Consider the following 15074-nt stretch of genomic DNA (forward strand, 5'->3'; position numbering starts at 1 on the left):
AAAAAAAAATACAAGGAGGCAATGAGCGGGCTTACTCAGGCCTCGACGAGGGCGAGTCGGACGTTTCAAAACCTAAGTTCAAGCCCTACCCAACCTTAGAATGGGACGAACCTAATGGACCTAACCATCGAGCCATATTAAGTTTTAACCCATTAAACCTCGGACTACCCACTTCAGCCCACAAACTGCGGCTAAATAATGACCCATATCTGAATAGTAGTGAGATTATGTTGCGAGATATTTGTCCGTTATTTCCAATTTCCCTAATCAACATGAGAGCAACTTCATCCTCATATTTCACTATATTTACGCGGGGATAGAAAAGTCATTTGACAAACATAATAATTATAATAAACACAATCAAATTTAAAAAATCTTTAAGTCGTCATGAGAGTCTCGGGTTTCCCTAAGACACTCCCTTTGTTTTATACAGAAATCATTCACTTGAAAAATGTAACCCAAAAAAAAAGTTTAATTAAACCAAATTCATTGGGTCCCGCCGGAAACAGTGGAAAGAAAATAATGAAAGGAAAATTGGATGAAAATTGAAAAATAAAATTTGGAAAGGGAGAGTCGGGGAAGGAGGAGGTGAAGAGAGAGAGAGAGAGAGAGAGAGAGAGAGAGAGAGAGCGCGCGAGAGAGCAGAGATATCTATCTGTGTGACTGGTTATTGGTGGTGGAGTGGCAGTGGAAAGCACAGAGCATGGGTGATGGCAGCGCAAGCGGCAACAGAGGCCATAACAACAACCACAACAGCCATAGTGGTCATAGTAATAAGCCCGAGTGGCTGCAACAGTACGATCTGATAGGGAAGATCGGAGAGGGCACGTACGGCCTCGTCTTCCTTGCCAGGACCAAGTCTCCTCCTAACAACCGCGGCAAATCCATCGCCATCAAGAAATTCAAGCAGTCCAAGGACGGGGATGGCGTCTCCCCCACCGCCATCCGCGAAATCATGGTCTTGTTCTTCTTAATTTCCGTGTTGTTTTTGAATTCTAGACGTTAATGTTCGAAATTTAAGCAGGGAAATTTGATTAGAAAAAAAAAATTGCCTTTTTGGGGCATCAAAGTTTCTTTCCGTTTCTATTTTGTTCTGGCTCCGCTTAAGCCAAGCACCCACTTTTTTATTTTTGTTTAATTCTCTTAATTTTGAATTTTCCCATTAACGAAAATTTCGAAAGTATTAACAAAAATGAGATATTTTGGATGGTTCAGTTGCTGCGAGAAATATCGCACGAGAATGTGGTGAAGCTTGTGAATGTTCACATCAACCACGCAGACATGTCGCTCTATCTGGCTTTTGATTACGCCGAACATGACCTTTATGTGAGTATATGGTATTTTCCCATTTCTTCTTTGAAAGGCCAAATGTGATTGATTGAGCAAAGCATTATCTGGGTTCTTTACATGGTATTGACAGGAAATTATTAGACACCACAGAGACAAAGTTAGTCATGCCATCAATCAGTACACTATTAAGACATTGCTCTGGCAGCTGCTCAATGGACTGAATTATCTCCACAGGTATATATGGCTTTTATTTTTGTTCTGCTCATGTGTAGTTCAATTGCTGTATCTTACTTGTTGGAATGCTTGTGTGGAACCTTCCTTGCAGTAATTGGATCATTCATCGCGATCTAAAGCCATCTAATATCTTGGTATAATTTTCATTCTCTCATCTCATGTGATGAATACCCCTTTATTGTACAAACTCGCTTTCCCGACAAAAAGTTGCTGCTATGTTACCCAAATTTTTGTTGCTAGGTTATGGGCGATGGAGAGGAACAAGGAGTTGTTAAAATTGCAGATTTTGGACTTGCAAGAATATATCAGGCTCCCCTTAAGTCGCTGTCTGAAAACGGGGTAAGGAAGCATGTTTTTATTAGTTTGTTCTTTAGCTGCCATCGTTTTTTTAAGAGTGTATGTGATGTTCTCTAACTTCTCATGTATTTATATAAAATATTTTCTAATTTATAACAATAAAAAGGCTAAATAGCGGTACCCATAAGGTATACGAAATAACTGAGTTGATACAGGAGCTAAGTTCAAAGTTTCATAAATTAGTCCATTTAAGTAACAAGCACCACCTGATTGAGATTCTTTGTAATTTTCATTTAGATAATGCAATCTGTACATGTATTTTAAGTCTGCATTTTATAGTCGTATCCTTACTCTCTTCAAATACATTATCGAAGTCTAAATTGTCATGAATTATGTCTTCTAGATTCCCTAAGTATATTCATTTTGGGTCTTCAATGATGCATGTGCCCTTATAAAAAAGCTACTTTATAAGCTTTGGAAAGTAAGTGAACAGTGATAGAAATGAAATTTGTTTTGATTTCCTGCTTGTGTTTTTGGCGTGAAGTGAGTACCATTTAGAATTCAATCCTATCTAGAGCTTTAATCTTTTTAGTTACTTTTATCATACGAATCTTGGATTCTCTCCACTCCTTTTTGATTCTCCTACTTGAATTATATGCCTTTTGGAACTAATGCATTTGTATCTCCACAACAACCATAACTTCCAAGAGGAAAAGAATTTCTATGCAAATTGAAAATCCCTAAAGATTGGCATTTTATTTTTCCATGGAATTGTAATCCTGTGTTTTCTTTATATGGGATAAGCTACAAAATGTCTCTTGTTGATCCTTTTGCTTGCTTGAAAGGCCGCTTTGGTTGAGACAATAATTGGGTGATATCAAATGTGATTGTATTTGTGACAGTGTGATGCATCTGAGAGCAAGTAAAATGCAAGAATTTTTCAAAGATATTGAGTATTCAGTGGTTAAGCTGCTTTGTTGTTAGATCTCTGTCATTCGTATATTTTTATGTGAATTGTTTCTCATTTTCTTCCATTATTGAATTGTTAGATCTCTTAAATTTTCTGCTTTTTCTTGTTAAATTTTGTGTACTTGGCCAATGCCTTTTGTTATGTTTTTGAGTAACAAACCTTGCCCCCAACCCCTACTTGAACACTATTATCCACTTCCATTGAACCAATATTACTAAGTGTGTACTGTGTTAACTATATTACTTGCAGGTTGTGGTAACCATATGGTACCGTGCACCAGAATTGCTCCTTGGGGCTAAGCACTACACAAGTGCTGTTGGTATCCTTTGACACCAAGTTTTTCATTCTATTTGTAGCAATGTGATTACGGTCATGAGCACATATTCATAGATACATGAGTTTTTTTTTGGTTGCTTTTTTGGGTGCAAATAGTTTCCTGCTTTAATTGTAAATCTATGATACTGCTTCAATTTAAAATACTGATTGCATGCGGTGCAAGCAGACAGCAGGCTGGTTTACGAGCATACACGTGCTCATTCGTTGTGGGTTAAATCCTTTGAGAAAACTATTAAGCTTTGTATTTGATTTAGAAACCAATGTTTCCTTAAAATGTAATTTAGATATGTGGGCCGTTGGATGCATCTTTGCCGAGCTTTTGACTTTGAAGCCACTATTTCAAGGGGCAGAAGTCAAAGCTATACCAAATCCTTTCCAGGTTGTGGAACGTTGTGTATAATATGTTCTTTCACAACTATTTTCCTCAACTGTCTTTACATTTTCTTACACTTTTATTACCAGCAGCTTTAATATATTTTTCTGATCCTATTATGTCTTAAAACAAATAATGTCAATTCTGCAGCTTGATCAACTTGACAAGATATTCAAGGTCCTAGGTACTTTGTTTTGTTTTACTTTTTGAGGCCATTTGTCTTTTATATACTCCATGGAGCTAGCTTACATTCCATATATCACATCAGGCCATCCTACACTAGAAAAGTGGCCAACACTTGCAAACCTTCCACACTGGCAACAAGACGTTCAACACATTCAAGGGCATAAGTAGTAAGTTTTCTCATCTGAAGGAATTACTTTTGTCTAATTTCTCCAATGTGTGGTTTCATTTTCGTTTTTCATTTTTTGGTTTTTTTTCCCCATGAACAAACTAACCAGTTCTTTTTCTCGGTCTATGCTTTTGACAGTGATAATACTGCACTGTATAGTGTAGTTCACCTGTCTCCAAAAAGTCCTGCATATGACCTCCTATCTAAGATGCTCGAGTAAGTGGTGCCTTTTGAATTTACATAAATTTCATTTTGTTATTGTTGAGCAAAATGGGAGAGAATGAGATATGTTAATTTCAAGGCTAATTTTATCCATAAACGAAAAACTTATAATTCCCATTGTGCCCTTATTTTTCCAATTTGAAACAGAAGAATTAAACTCTCTCTCGCGCTCTCACCATCATTCCCTTTCTTTCCTGTACATCTCTTACCATCGTACCAATCTATGACCATTAGCTATGTCATGGCTACTTTGATGGTCTCTGGCCATGGATATTTATATTTTATTTTCTGTTAAATTTGAACTTATAATTCCCATTGTGCCCTTATTTTTTCAATTTGAAACAGAAAAATTAAACTCTCTCTCTCTCTCTCTCTCTCTCTCTCTCTCTCTCTCTCTCGCGCGCGCGCGCGCTCTCAGCATCATTCGCTTTCTTTCCTGTACATCTCTTACCATCGTACCAATCTATGACCATTAGCTATGTCATGGCTACTTTGATGGTCTCTGGCCATGAATATTTATATTTAATTTTCTGTTAAATTTGAAAAAAATGTAAAGAAAACTAACGAGGGTAAAATGGGAATGGTTTGGAATTTTTTTAAATAGTTGTGTAGGTCTGTGATAAGCATAAAATTGCTCTTAGTTAAATCACCCTAGTCATAACCATGAAAAATGTTTAAATAGGATGCAACCACAATCACAATCCCTTAATTTAGGATACTAAATCATATCCCTAAACAAACTAAGAAACTAAATTTGGTAGCATCCTAATTATAGCATACCAACAGTTATGGTTAAAAAAATTGGGATGATAAAGGGCATCTACTGTGGGCAAACCACCTCCTTAGACAAAATTTAGGGAGGAATTGAAAAAACACAACTCCAACCATGCTCTCTATCCACTTTCTAAGATAGGGGAGACCTCTAGGAGCTCCTAAATCTGAGGAGAGAGAAAAAAACTCAGTGTGGCTCCCTATAGTTAAATGCTGCTTTACTTTAATACTTTTTAAACTTTTATTTAATTTTGTGAGAGAGAGAGAGAGAGAGAGAGAGAGAGAGAGAGAGAGAGAGAGAGACTCAGTTAAAAAAATTAAAACATTAATGACTCCCTAAACTATGGAGTATGGTTGGAGTTGAAATTTGATAGAGAGCTCCTAAAATAGTTTTCTAGTGTTTTTAGCTAAATTTTAACTAAAAATTAGGGAGCATGATTGTAGATGCTCTCTAATACAACCTGAATAGTGTTGTAATACAGTGAAGTTGTGGGATATTTAGACAGACATGGTTTCTTGGTTCCGCATATATGTTGATAATACAAGATTCAAGGATTATAATTATAACAAGCACAAAATAGGTAGGATTTAAAATTGAATAATGTGTGTGGACTGTATTAAGGTTTGTAAGTAATAGTGCCTATACTTTCCCCCAAGGTTCAGAACAACTACCTGTGTACTCTTTTGAGTTCAAAGATGATGACTTACTTGATGCTTGCATTGTGAGAAATCAACGCTTGTACTAATTTTCTCCATGCTTTAATTGAGCATCGGATGTTAGGACAAGAACTGCTGTTTTAGAATAAGGAAGAATTAGGGATATCTTGAGATGAGAAAGCTGGCCGTGATGCATTTGGAAAGGGATTCAAGTGATATGTAAATGTGTATGTTATATGCGTAGTCTGATTTCTACTAATTAGGATATTTACTTTCAGATTTCATAGTTCTTATTAAACAAAGGGGATAACTTTTGAATGACTATTGAAGCCCAAAATTTTCCTCAGAAAATCATCTTCAAATTCATCCCGTTATATGTGTAGAGAAGGGTTGTTTGCCTTGAGATAGAGATCCATGAATAGATTTCAGTATAAGGAGAGAAGAGTTAAGAGAAACGTTAACTTATTTCTCTCCAGAAAGTAGTCAAGTCCATTTCTTCACTTCCTATCAGGGCAATGGAGAAAGTAACTGCTCCAAGTTAACTTACAAAGTAAGGCTGCAGACAACACTATCAAATCATAACAAGTGTTTAGCTGGAGACGTTAATGGGACAATCTCTTACATTCACGTAAATACTACGGGATTTGGAAGGGTACTAAAGGAACATCTTTTCCTTGGGATTGAACTGACCAACCATACAAAAATTTGAGGGTGGTTGATCATTTTAATTCCTATATTTTCAATGTGACAGGGTGGTCCATAAACAGAGAAGTGCATAGAGTTGGAAGTTTTGGGGAGATGACTAGTTTTTACTGCATGAAGTCTTTGAAGAAATGTTAGCTAGTAATGATTTAAAATGAATTCGATGGCTATAAAATGAGGATACCAAGTCTACTGTCATTCGGTGTGACACATGGGTCAGTCAGTGATGTTCTTCCCAGATTGGAACATATTGTTGGACATGCTTTTCTGTTCACAAGTTGTAAAGGAAAGTAGAAGTATTTACATGCTAATTTGGATATGAATTATGAAAAGCAGTTAAGGGGCATTAATTGAGATAAAAGAATTTAAGTGGAATCTTTACTATTGGTTGCCTTTTTCTTGCACTGATTTTTTGGGTCTGGAGTAGGGTTAGAGTGAATGCTTTAGAGAGTTGGAGCTTCTGACACCGATAAATTGCATCTTATTGGTTTCAGTCCAAACTGACCGTTGGAACATGGATCAAACTTTCTTCTCATTGTCTATCATACATTGCTCATATTTTTCTAAATTCTGAGATTTACAGCTGTCCAATCAAGAAAGTGTTAAAAATTATAGCTTTAAAGTATGCTCAAGTTGTACTTAGTTACAATAGCCTGTACCTGTAAGGTTTTCCGGTTGTATATTTAGTTCTATTTCATGCAACTAAGTTTTCAGATGTGATAATGCCTTACTTTTGTCATTAGGAAAATATATTAATCATCTGTTTTTTCCCCAAACAACTGTGTCTGCAGATATGATCCTCGAAAGCGTATAACAGCTGCACAAGCTTTAGAGCATGAGTACAGCTTCTTGTTTCTGATATCTTTTGTATTATGCTTGTTATTCTCTCGCTCCTTTACTTTCCCTCCTCCCCCTTTGGATGGCATACTTTCTGAGCTTTCATATTTTGTATATAAGCTGATATATATACGAATGTTTTCATGGTTATTCTCCCTAGATTTTTGCTTACAAATTGTCATAGTGGTCGAATAAGAAACATAGACTTAATTAAGCTTATTTTACTTTCAATTGCGGAGTCATAAAAAGAACATGTAAAACGGGTAGTATTGGTTGGGCTTCTAATAGCAAGTGGTGTTTTGGGGATTCTGATATTTAGTTCATTCCCCAAGCTTAGCAATGGGATCACTTAGTAAGTTTTATAAAAACGTGAATTATTTTCGTAGACAAATTATAGTCTGGGGTACCTGCTGTAAACAAATTATTTGAAGAAACTTACAGTTATGTGCTAAGAATTTTGATACTCTTATACATGAGTTGTCATGAGCAACGGAGTACTGCTTTCTAAAAACCTTCTTATATTTTGTTTCAGGTATTTTCGTATTGAACCTCTACCAGGGCGCAAGTAAGGTTTTCTTCTTCTTTAACTTTTCCTGCCACCCCCACACGAGTCACGACCCCCACCCCGGGCCTCTTTTTATTATTTAATTATTTTTATTATTTATTATTTATTATTTATTTAATATAAAATTTTAATTTTTATACCTTGGAACTTGTCCCCTGTGATACGCTCACCATTTTGAGTCTCTTTATTTTACACTTCTTTGACAACATTTTCATGAATACCAAAGAAGAATAAAGAGAAAAGATTGAAAAGGAGAACTTGTATTAGATGCTATTGTATATTCCGCCCATGTTCCCTATTTTGACCAGGTATTTGTGATATCAATGATCAGTGCATTGGTGCCCACCCAAGGAGAGAAAGTAGTAAATTATCCTACTCGTCCAGTAGACACAACCACAGATTTTGAAGGGACAACTAGCATTCAACCTTCACAACCGGTATGCTTACATGGTTTTACAACTAAATGGGTAGAGTCTTCTGTTCTAAAGCTGCAGTTGTTTAAGAGAAGCCTAGTAATATTCAATGCTTTTTGCCAAAATTTAGTTGGAATTTGAGACAAATGGGAGTGAAAGGCAGAATAAAGAAATGTAATGGAGGGCTACTCAATTGTGTAGTCTACTGATTCAGGAGTGTCATATATATTTTAAAATGATTTACTCTTGAAAGAATTTTAATCATGGGTATTAATTTCAATGTGTTGGATGTAGAACAAGAAAGTATGATGGTGTTGCTATTCTGTAAATTACAGTGGATAATATATTGTTTAGAATGCCGAATCAGCACATTTATTTTTGTAAGATGCATAAACTTAAAGTGGTCACCTTTCCCTCTTGTGACTTGCGACATACAAATCTTCTGTTAAGAAGATATGGATTAGAAAATTAAATTGATGGGTTTAGATATATTTTATAAAAACAGATGCATGGAAACCAGTTTCATTGGTTTTTCAAGGTCTAATTGGTTAAGTGATTGTCTAAGAAATTTTTTTTTTTATATATAATTTTTTAATTTAATATTCTGATGTTTCTTACCTTATGCTTCATTAACAAATGGACATAATTATGTTTCTTTACATAAATGAGTGTTGCTTAAGTTGATGTGCTTGTTGAATGGAGATGCTTTTAGTTTAGTTCAATGTCTGTATGCCAGAACTTGGAACCTTTGTATATTCATATTCTCTTTCAGTTGCTGGTCAGCTGCCAACTTGTCATTATTTTATTGAATTTGGTGGGACATGTATCGATATTAAATTTTAACACGCATATTGTTGCCATCTTGATATCTACATTACAATTAATTGTACCACATTTTCTTTCCTCCCTTTCCTTTGATTTAATTGTTATTGAGAAGACAGAGATTCACAATAGAATTTTATTCAACTATTGATCTGCTATAAATTACGTCCTTGCATTGAACAAATTCATACTTTTGAGTCATTTACTACATATTATGAGTGTACTGCATGAAAAATAACATGTTTTAATATAGAGAACATGGGAAGTCTCGCATTTCAAGCTTTATACTCTAGGGGATGTGTGCATGCTCATCTGATTATCTGGACCAGGTATCGTCTGGAAATGCAGTATCTGGAAGCATGTCAGGTGCTCATGTAGGGATGAACAGATCCATGCCCAGGCCGATGCTTAACATGCAACGAATGCAGCCTCAGGGTATGACTGCTTATAACCTTGCATCTCAGGCAGGGATGGGTGGTGGAATGAATCCCGGTGGCATTCCAATGCAGCGTGGTGTATCCCAGGCCCATCACCAACAACAGGTATATTGCGATGAGTCCTAAATTGTTTCAATGTAGAAGTGTTGCTTCTTTCGCTTGATACATGTTGATATTATTTTTGTTTCTTTTTTCAATTACAGTTGAGAAGGAAAGATACTGGGATGGGGATGGGATACCCTCCACAGCAGAAATCCAGACGTTTCTGAGGAATACTGCAGCTAGTTCTTTAGTTGCAATGGCTGTTCTGAAATTCATGAAGGTTAGTGTTTGTTTGGATGCTTTGCTTGAATAATAGAATGACTAGTCGAAGACACTTTAATATGTTAAGCATTTAGGCTATGTCATTTTGGATAATTTATTTGTGCATGAGGTTATGGTGGAAGTTATAGATAGCTTAAGTTCAATCTTATAAATATCTGAACTTGTTACAACCGGAAAAAGAAAAAAAAAAACTGAACTTTCAAGCTATGACATATCACAACCTATATATTAAGACTCTTTGCCCCTTACCTAAAATCCTTCTTATCTTATTCATGCATTTCAAGTCTTCCGAAATATGAAGATTGAGGACAACAATGTAGTTCTTATTCTGTCAGAACTGGAATGCTGTAGCGGAAATTTCGGTTCTTCTTGGACTACTGGTTACTGCAGTGGGATGAAAATTTCAGTTACTGCAATCTAACAGGGGCTCGTGTAGATGTGTACAGTTATGACTTGATTTCTGTACAAGTTTGTTGTGAACCAAGCAGAAAGTTAGCTAGACAGCATTGTATGGCTGCCACATTGCTGATTACTTCTAAGTATTTATGCATCCTCACTAATAGAGAAAACAGGAGAAGGATGGTAGGAGAGTATAGGAAGGAACGCATTTGTTTGGATTAGACCCCCATTAACTGGGACTCCTGTTACATATATGTATCTTAAGAAGAATAGTGTTATTTAGAGAAAAAAATTGTATTGTTTTCTTCTAATTAACGTTATTTTTTTATCAATTAATAAATTTCTTACTTTCAGTGATCCGTATGCATGCCTTAGAGCTTTCATGCACAAGTGCAATACAGGGTTGCATATGATGTTTTCAGAGAACAGACTATGCCTTGAGCAGCTGGCCTCAAATTATTTCACCACCCTATACAAATCAAAAAATGACATTCTAGTTTTGGCCGGTTTCTAAAACTGACATTCAGATTGATTTTCAGGTTATTAAGTAGTAATAATCAAAGATTAGAATGAAGAAAATTAGATTTGATAATAAAATTACAAAAAAAATTTGTTTCTTTTTGATGAGTCTGAAAAATTCTTCTAGGGCCTGAAATGGCAAAATTTTGAACGAGGGCAATAGAAGTTTGGTGGTTTCATCGTTTTATGATCAACAAAAAAAAAAAAAAAAAAAAAAAAAAAAAAAAAAAGAAGACAAAAGAAACGCATACTTGATGTAGCGTGTAACTAAGGAGAAAGACTTCCATAAAATGGTGATAGCACTATGTTGCTATCCGGGACAGTAAGGCTATGGCACGCGTGGTAACTATGTTTTTCTCATAGCTGAGAGGCGCCCAGTCAAGATTGCCACTATATGTGATATTGTGAGCTCTAAACCCTCTGCCTCTCCAACCCTAAACCCCTAACCCCAAAATTACAGTTCTGAAACTGAAACTGCATTTGTCATCAAAATATCACTAATGCTAACTAAAGGCTGACGACCAGCCACATGTGAGTACTAAGATGTCTCGTTTCAGCCCTTGTTAATTTATAAAAGAAAAAGATTTTTTTTTATGAAAAAAAAGGGTGTAAAGGAGCTTTAAGAAGGCAGAGCCACATACATCCTATATGAAGTGATGTTCACTTCTAATTACAGTAAATGTGTTTTGGTACTTTCATTCTCTGTACAGTTATGAACTATTGGAATCTAAACAATCAAGTTCTAAAGCCTTGCATATCCATTTGAGCCATGGATTCCGACTTCTTGGAAATTGACACAAAGGTAGAGTGCAGCTCTTACGTGTGTTGCGCTTAATGTCACTCGTAGTCTGATGAAAAATAAAATAAAATAATGTAAAGTCCACAAAAAAATGATATAATTTCAACTCATCCATTGTGGAGGGGAGAACTAAAGTATAGACCCAAATTTTTCATGACTGGAATGAGTTAGATTTCAATTTCCAAACTTTGTGCACGCATTTTGGCATTGTTTTCATGTATGACCAATAATTTTCTATATAATTGGTTATGGTAATTAATCCTTAAGACCCTGCATGATTTTAACTCAACCTATTGCCAATTTAGTCAAGGGGTATAAGTAATGATGGGTATTGAAGTCAAACAGCAAAGCATCATAACACAAAATGAACAAGATGAATACAACCCAAACTTGTAAATATACTGTAGCACAGAGGAAACTGGATTTCAACAAACTCCTGTTCATTGATGATAAACAAAGTTAGATGCAGTTATAGAATGATCTCCAAAACACTTACAAACAGATAGAGAGGGAAACAAAACTGGCTGGATTGCAGAGCATTCTCTTCTTCGCTCCCTACAATAGAGATATTATGGGACTACTTATGAGGATTCCAGTGAGAACACGGAAGTCTTGCACCCGATTCCAAAATTCCCTTCTACACCATGTTTCCTTTCTAAGCATTTACAATATCTAAGCGGAAAGATAGCATGAATACTTGCCTGCATGCTATGAATCCACCATGGCAACCTGCAGCCTTGCTCAAAGTCCCAACACAAATGTCAACATCTCTTTCACAATTGTAGTGCCCAGCCACTCCCGCCACCATTTTTGCAACAAACAAATGTTCCACAAACAAATGTTACATGAGCCTGAGTCAAAGAGAATATTTTCATGTTGAAAATGCCTATAGGATGGCTTGAAACACTAAAAGAGTAAAGTATGCGTTTTGAGTAGTCAAGAGTAATACAGTAATATATAAAAACACGCCAAAGGGATTGATACGATGTATCAATCCTCTACAGTACAGAACGTATAAACAAATAAAAACACAGAAGTTATTTTACGTGGTAAAACCCCACCTCTGGGGAAAATCCACGGGATCTGATAGTCCAAGGAAAATCCACTATAGAACGATAATTACAAGAAGTATACAAACTTGTCCTAGACACTCTAGACAACGTGTTGAAATGAACAAAAATTCATTGACAGCAAATTAAATATTGGCCCAAGTTTAAAGAAGTTGGGCTCATAGCTAAAATGGTTTTGTGGACTTGTTGCTAAATTGTTTTAGGCCCAAATGAATTAATATTAATATTTTTACAAAGAAAATATTAAGCACTAAGCAGAACATGTACGTTGAGGGGGGTGACTGTAATGGGAAGTTACTCCCACCCACACATACGTGAGGCCATAACTGGCTCCACTCTGTCAGTTCCTCTAAGTCTATAAAAAGGGACTAAAGGAGGCAAAGAAAGAAAGAAGAAAAAAGCACCAAACTGCTGCAGAAATCCAAAGAAGAGAAACAAAGCACCAAACTGCTGCAGAAATCCAAAGAAGAGAAGCAAGCAAAAGAGATACGAAGCTCTGTCATAATACCATTAAGAAGGTATAAACAAATTCATTTAAGTATCCTTTTATGTACAACTGACTTGTAGGCAAAAAATATGTATGTGAGGCCATTGTACAGAAGCTTGAACTTCCTCCATGTTTGATATCAAGAAATGTATCATATCAACAGAGACCGTAGCAGGGGAAAAATGTGAACAAATCCTCCCAAATTGGCAATAATTATGCTACTTACACAAAGAGAGCTCTCACAAGGACCTCTCTATTGTGAATTACAGATGGGCTTCTACAAGAATCCCACTGTACAAGTGCTGTGAACACCTTGTGAGTGTCCATAGGCACATTGTGGTACTCAGAGAAGACCTTGTGAGTGTTCTTGAGTACCAAAAACAGAAAACATCAACAGTTCAGATGCTTTGTTACATGCTCAACCCACCTTCAGCAGAGCAAAATTCCAAATCTGCAGATTGGAGAAAGAACAGGTAGCAAAACGTGCTGCAAATGGAGAAAATCAATAACTCTGTTTTAGTCTCACCCATTAGCATAAACAGAAGAAAATATATTAAAGGAGATGCAGAAATTACTGAGTGCCAGAAAGCTTACAAAAGCTGATGATTCACACCCACTTTCTGTGCTTCAAAATTAACCAACAAAGAAAAATCCCAAGTCAGACAGCTCACGAAAATTACTAAGCCAGCACTCCTCTGCAGCAAATTGCAAAAGGTTCTCACTTTGTTGTTGGCAAAACATGAAGCAACTAAGACAAAGCAAAACCAGCACCTCAATGGGCAGTATGATGGCCCTCTCAAATGATGTGAGTCTGCAAAGGGAAATATGCAAAGCCTTAGAAATTCCAATCAAATTGGAAAGAAAAGAAGGCACAAAGCATCAGCAAGCAAAAAAACAGCAAAAGAAAAAATGGCTCACCAAGAAGCCTCCTGTGTTGGGGCTGTTGAAGAACCCAGAAGCAACATAAGCCAAGAACAAAGAAAGCCTTCCTGTCAAGTCAATACAAAACCAAAGATGAGTATTTTTATTATTATCCGAAGGACTCTAAACACATAATGGGTAAAGACAAAACCCATTTTGGTGGAAGTCTGCCACAAGTACATAGGAAACAACAAAAAGCCAAAAAAAGGTCAAGCATGGATTCATGGTTGAACTTTGAGATTAAAAAATGGGAGAAGCTTCAGCTATGAAGTTGGTACTGCCAAACTCAACAAAATACACAAATAGCTCTTCGGCTTGTGCATGTTGTGTTAGGCAAAGAAACCCAATTCGTGTTGCACATAAGGAAAAGAAAGAAGAAATGGCTTACAGGACCTACTCTAAAATAAAAGAGGGTTGAGGTTATGTTATTGTGTCAGAACAAAAAAACACAGAGTTGGGAAGGCCAAGGAGAGACCAGCAAAAGCAAGGAAGATGAAAAGAAACAAAAAGAAAATTGCCTTCTTGTCAGACCAAAAATGCACAAGTGGGTAGCACAAGTCACCAGGACAATAGCCACACAAAAAGCCACCTCCTCCAAAGTTGAGGCTTCAAAGCCCTCTCTCACGCCAGAGCAATTGAAAGCCAAGCAACAAGAGTTTAGGGAAGAAGGAAAAAGACAAAAAAGAAGAAAAGTAGGAAATAAAGAATAATAAGCTCTGTACTTCTTTTTGGTTCAAAAGCTCTATATTTCTTTTGACAAACAGACGATGCCTTTCAAGTTCCCAGACTTTAAACTAATAATTTAATAGGCTATAAGGTCTAACTCTGACAGAAAGGAGCAAAGGAAAGGACCAACCTTGTTTTGATATCTCTTTGGTTTTGGCGTTTCAAACTCAAAGCTCTGAAGTGATTATGGCTAGCGGGTAGCTGAAGAGATATAGAAATTGGTCCAGTTTGAGTTTAATTCAAACTACTCCGGATAAAGATGGGAGTGACTCAGTTTGGATTAATCTCTACTACTCCAAATAGACATCGGTTTCAAATGCAGCTGGCTCTCAAAGCCCTTCTGACGTGGGCTTTTTGTTTATGGGCCAACTAATGGAAATGTCAAGACCTGAAAACAAATTGATGGGTTGACAAAACAAATTACCCATTAACTCTCAAAAGCCCAAAATATTTTATAGGTGGTCCAAATAAATTATGTGGTTCATGGATTAATCCTTAAAAACCATATGTGAGTAAATTAATGGGCTCTTTAAAATGCCTTTTAATTTTCT

General features: G+C 36.2%; 1 protein-coding gene and 1 long non-coding RNA gene across 9 annotated transcripts; one reads left to right on the forward strand and one right to left on the reverse strand.

Moving 5' to 3' along the window:
- Window positions 1-478: 478 nt before the first annotated feature.
- LOC117624302 (cyclin-dependent kinase E-1) lies at window positions 479-10360 on the forward strand. 4 transcript variants are annotated; one of them, XM_034355456.1, is made up of 16 exons: window positions 479-958; window positions 1216-1326; window positions 1421-1524; window positions 1616-1658; window positions 1765-1863; window positions 3041-3110; window positions 3412-3506; window positions 3651-3684; window positions 3769-3853; window positions 3991-4068; window positions 6996-7043; window positions 7574-7606; window positions 7938-8043; window positions 9171-9383; window positions 9482-9600; window positions 9887-10360. In XM_034355456.1, the coding sequence occupies exons 1-15, from the start codon at window positions 704-706 to the stop codon at window positions 9545-9547; spliced, it is 1440 nt and encodes a 479-aa protein (XP_034211347.1). In that variant the 5' UTR covers window positions 479-703; the 3' UTR covers window positions 9548-9600; window positions 9887-10360. The 4 variants fall into 4 exon arrangements, with proteins under 4 accessions (XP_034211347.1, XP_034211348.1, XP_034211349.1 ...); XM_034355457.1 differs by having other exon boundaries at window positions 522-958; window positions 9904-10360; XM_034355458.1 differs by having other exon boundaries at window positions 522-958; window positions 9938-10360.
- Window positions 10361-11190: 830 nt separating this feature from the next.
- LOC117623850 lies at window positions 11191-14776 on the reverse strand. 5 transcript variants are annotated; one of them, XR_004585240.1, is made up of 5 exons: window positions 13795-14018; window positions 13471-13687; window positions 13304-13362; window positions 11816-12170; window positions 11191-11368 (listed from the first exon to the last, which is right to left on the reverse strand). It is a non-coding gene; the product is annotated as an uncharacterized LOC117623850 (long non-coding RNA). The 5 variants fall into 5 exon arrangements; XR_004585238.1 differs by lacking the exon at window positions 11191-11368 and having other exon boundaries at window positions 11717-12170; window positions 13795-14017; XR_004585237.1 differs by lacking the exons at window positions 11191-11368; window positions 11816-12170 and adding an exon at window positions 14654-14776 and having other exon boundaries at window positions 12990-13362; window positions 13795-13865.
- Window positions 14777-15074: the final 298 nt, after the last annotated feature.

This window comes from Prunus dulcis, chromosome 4 (genome assembly GCF_902201215.1).
Source record: "Prunus dulcis chromosome 4, ALMONDv2, whole genome shotgun sequence".
Lineage (NCBI taxonomy): Eukaryota > Viridiplantae > Streptophyta > Magnoliopsida > Rosales > Rosaceae > Prunus > Prunus dulcis.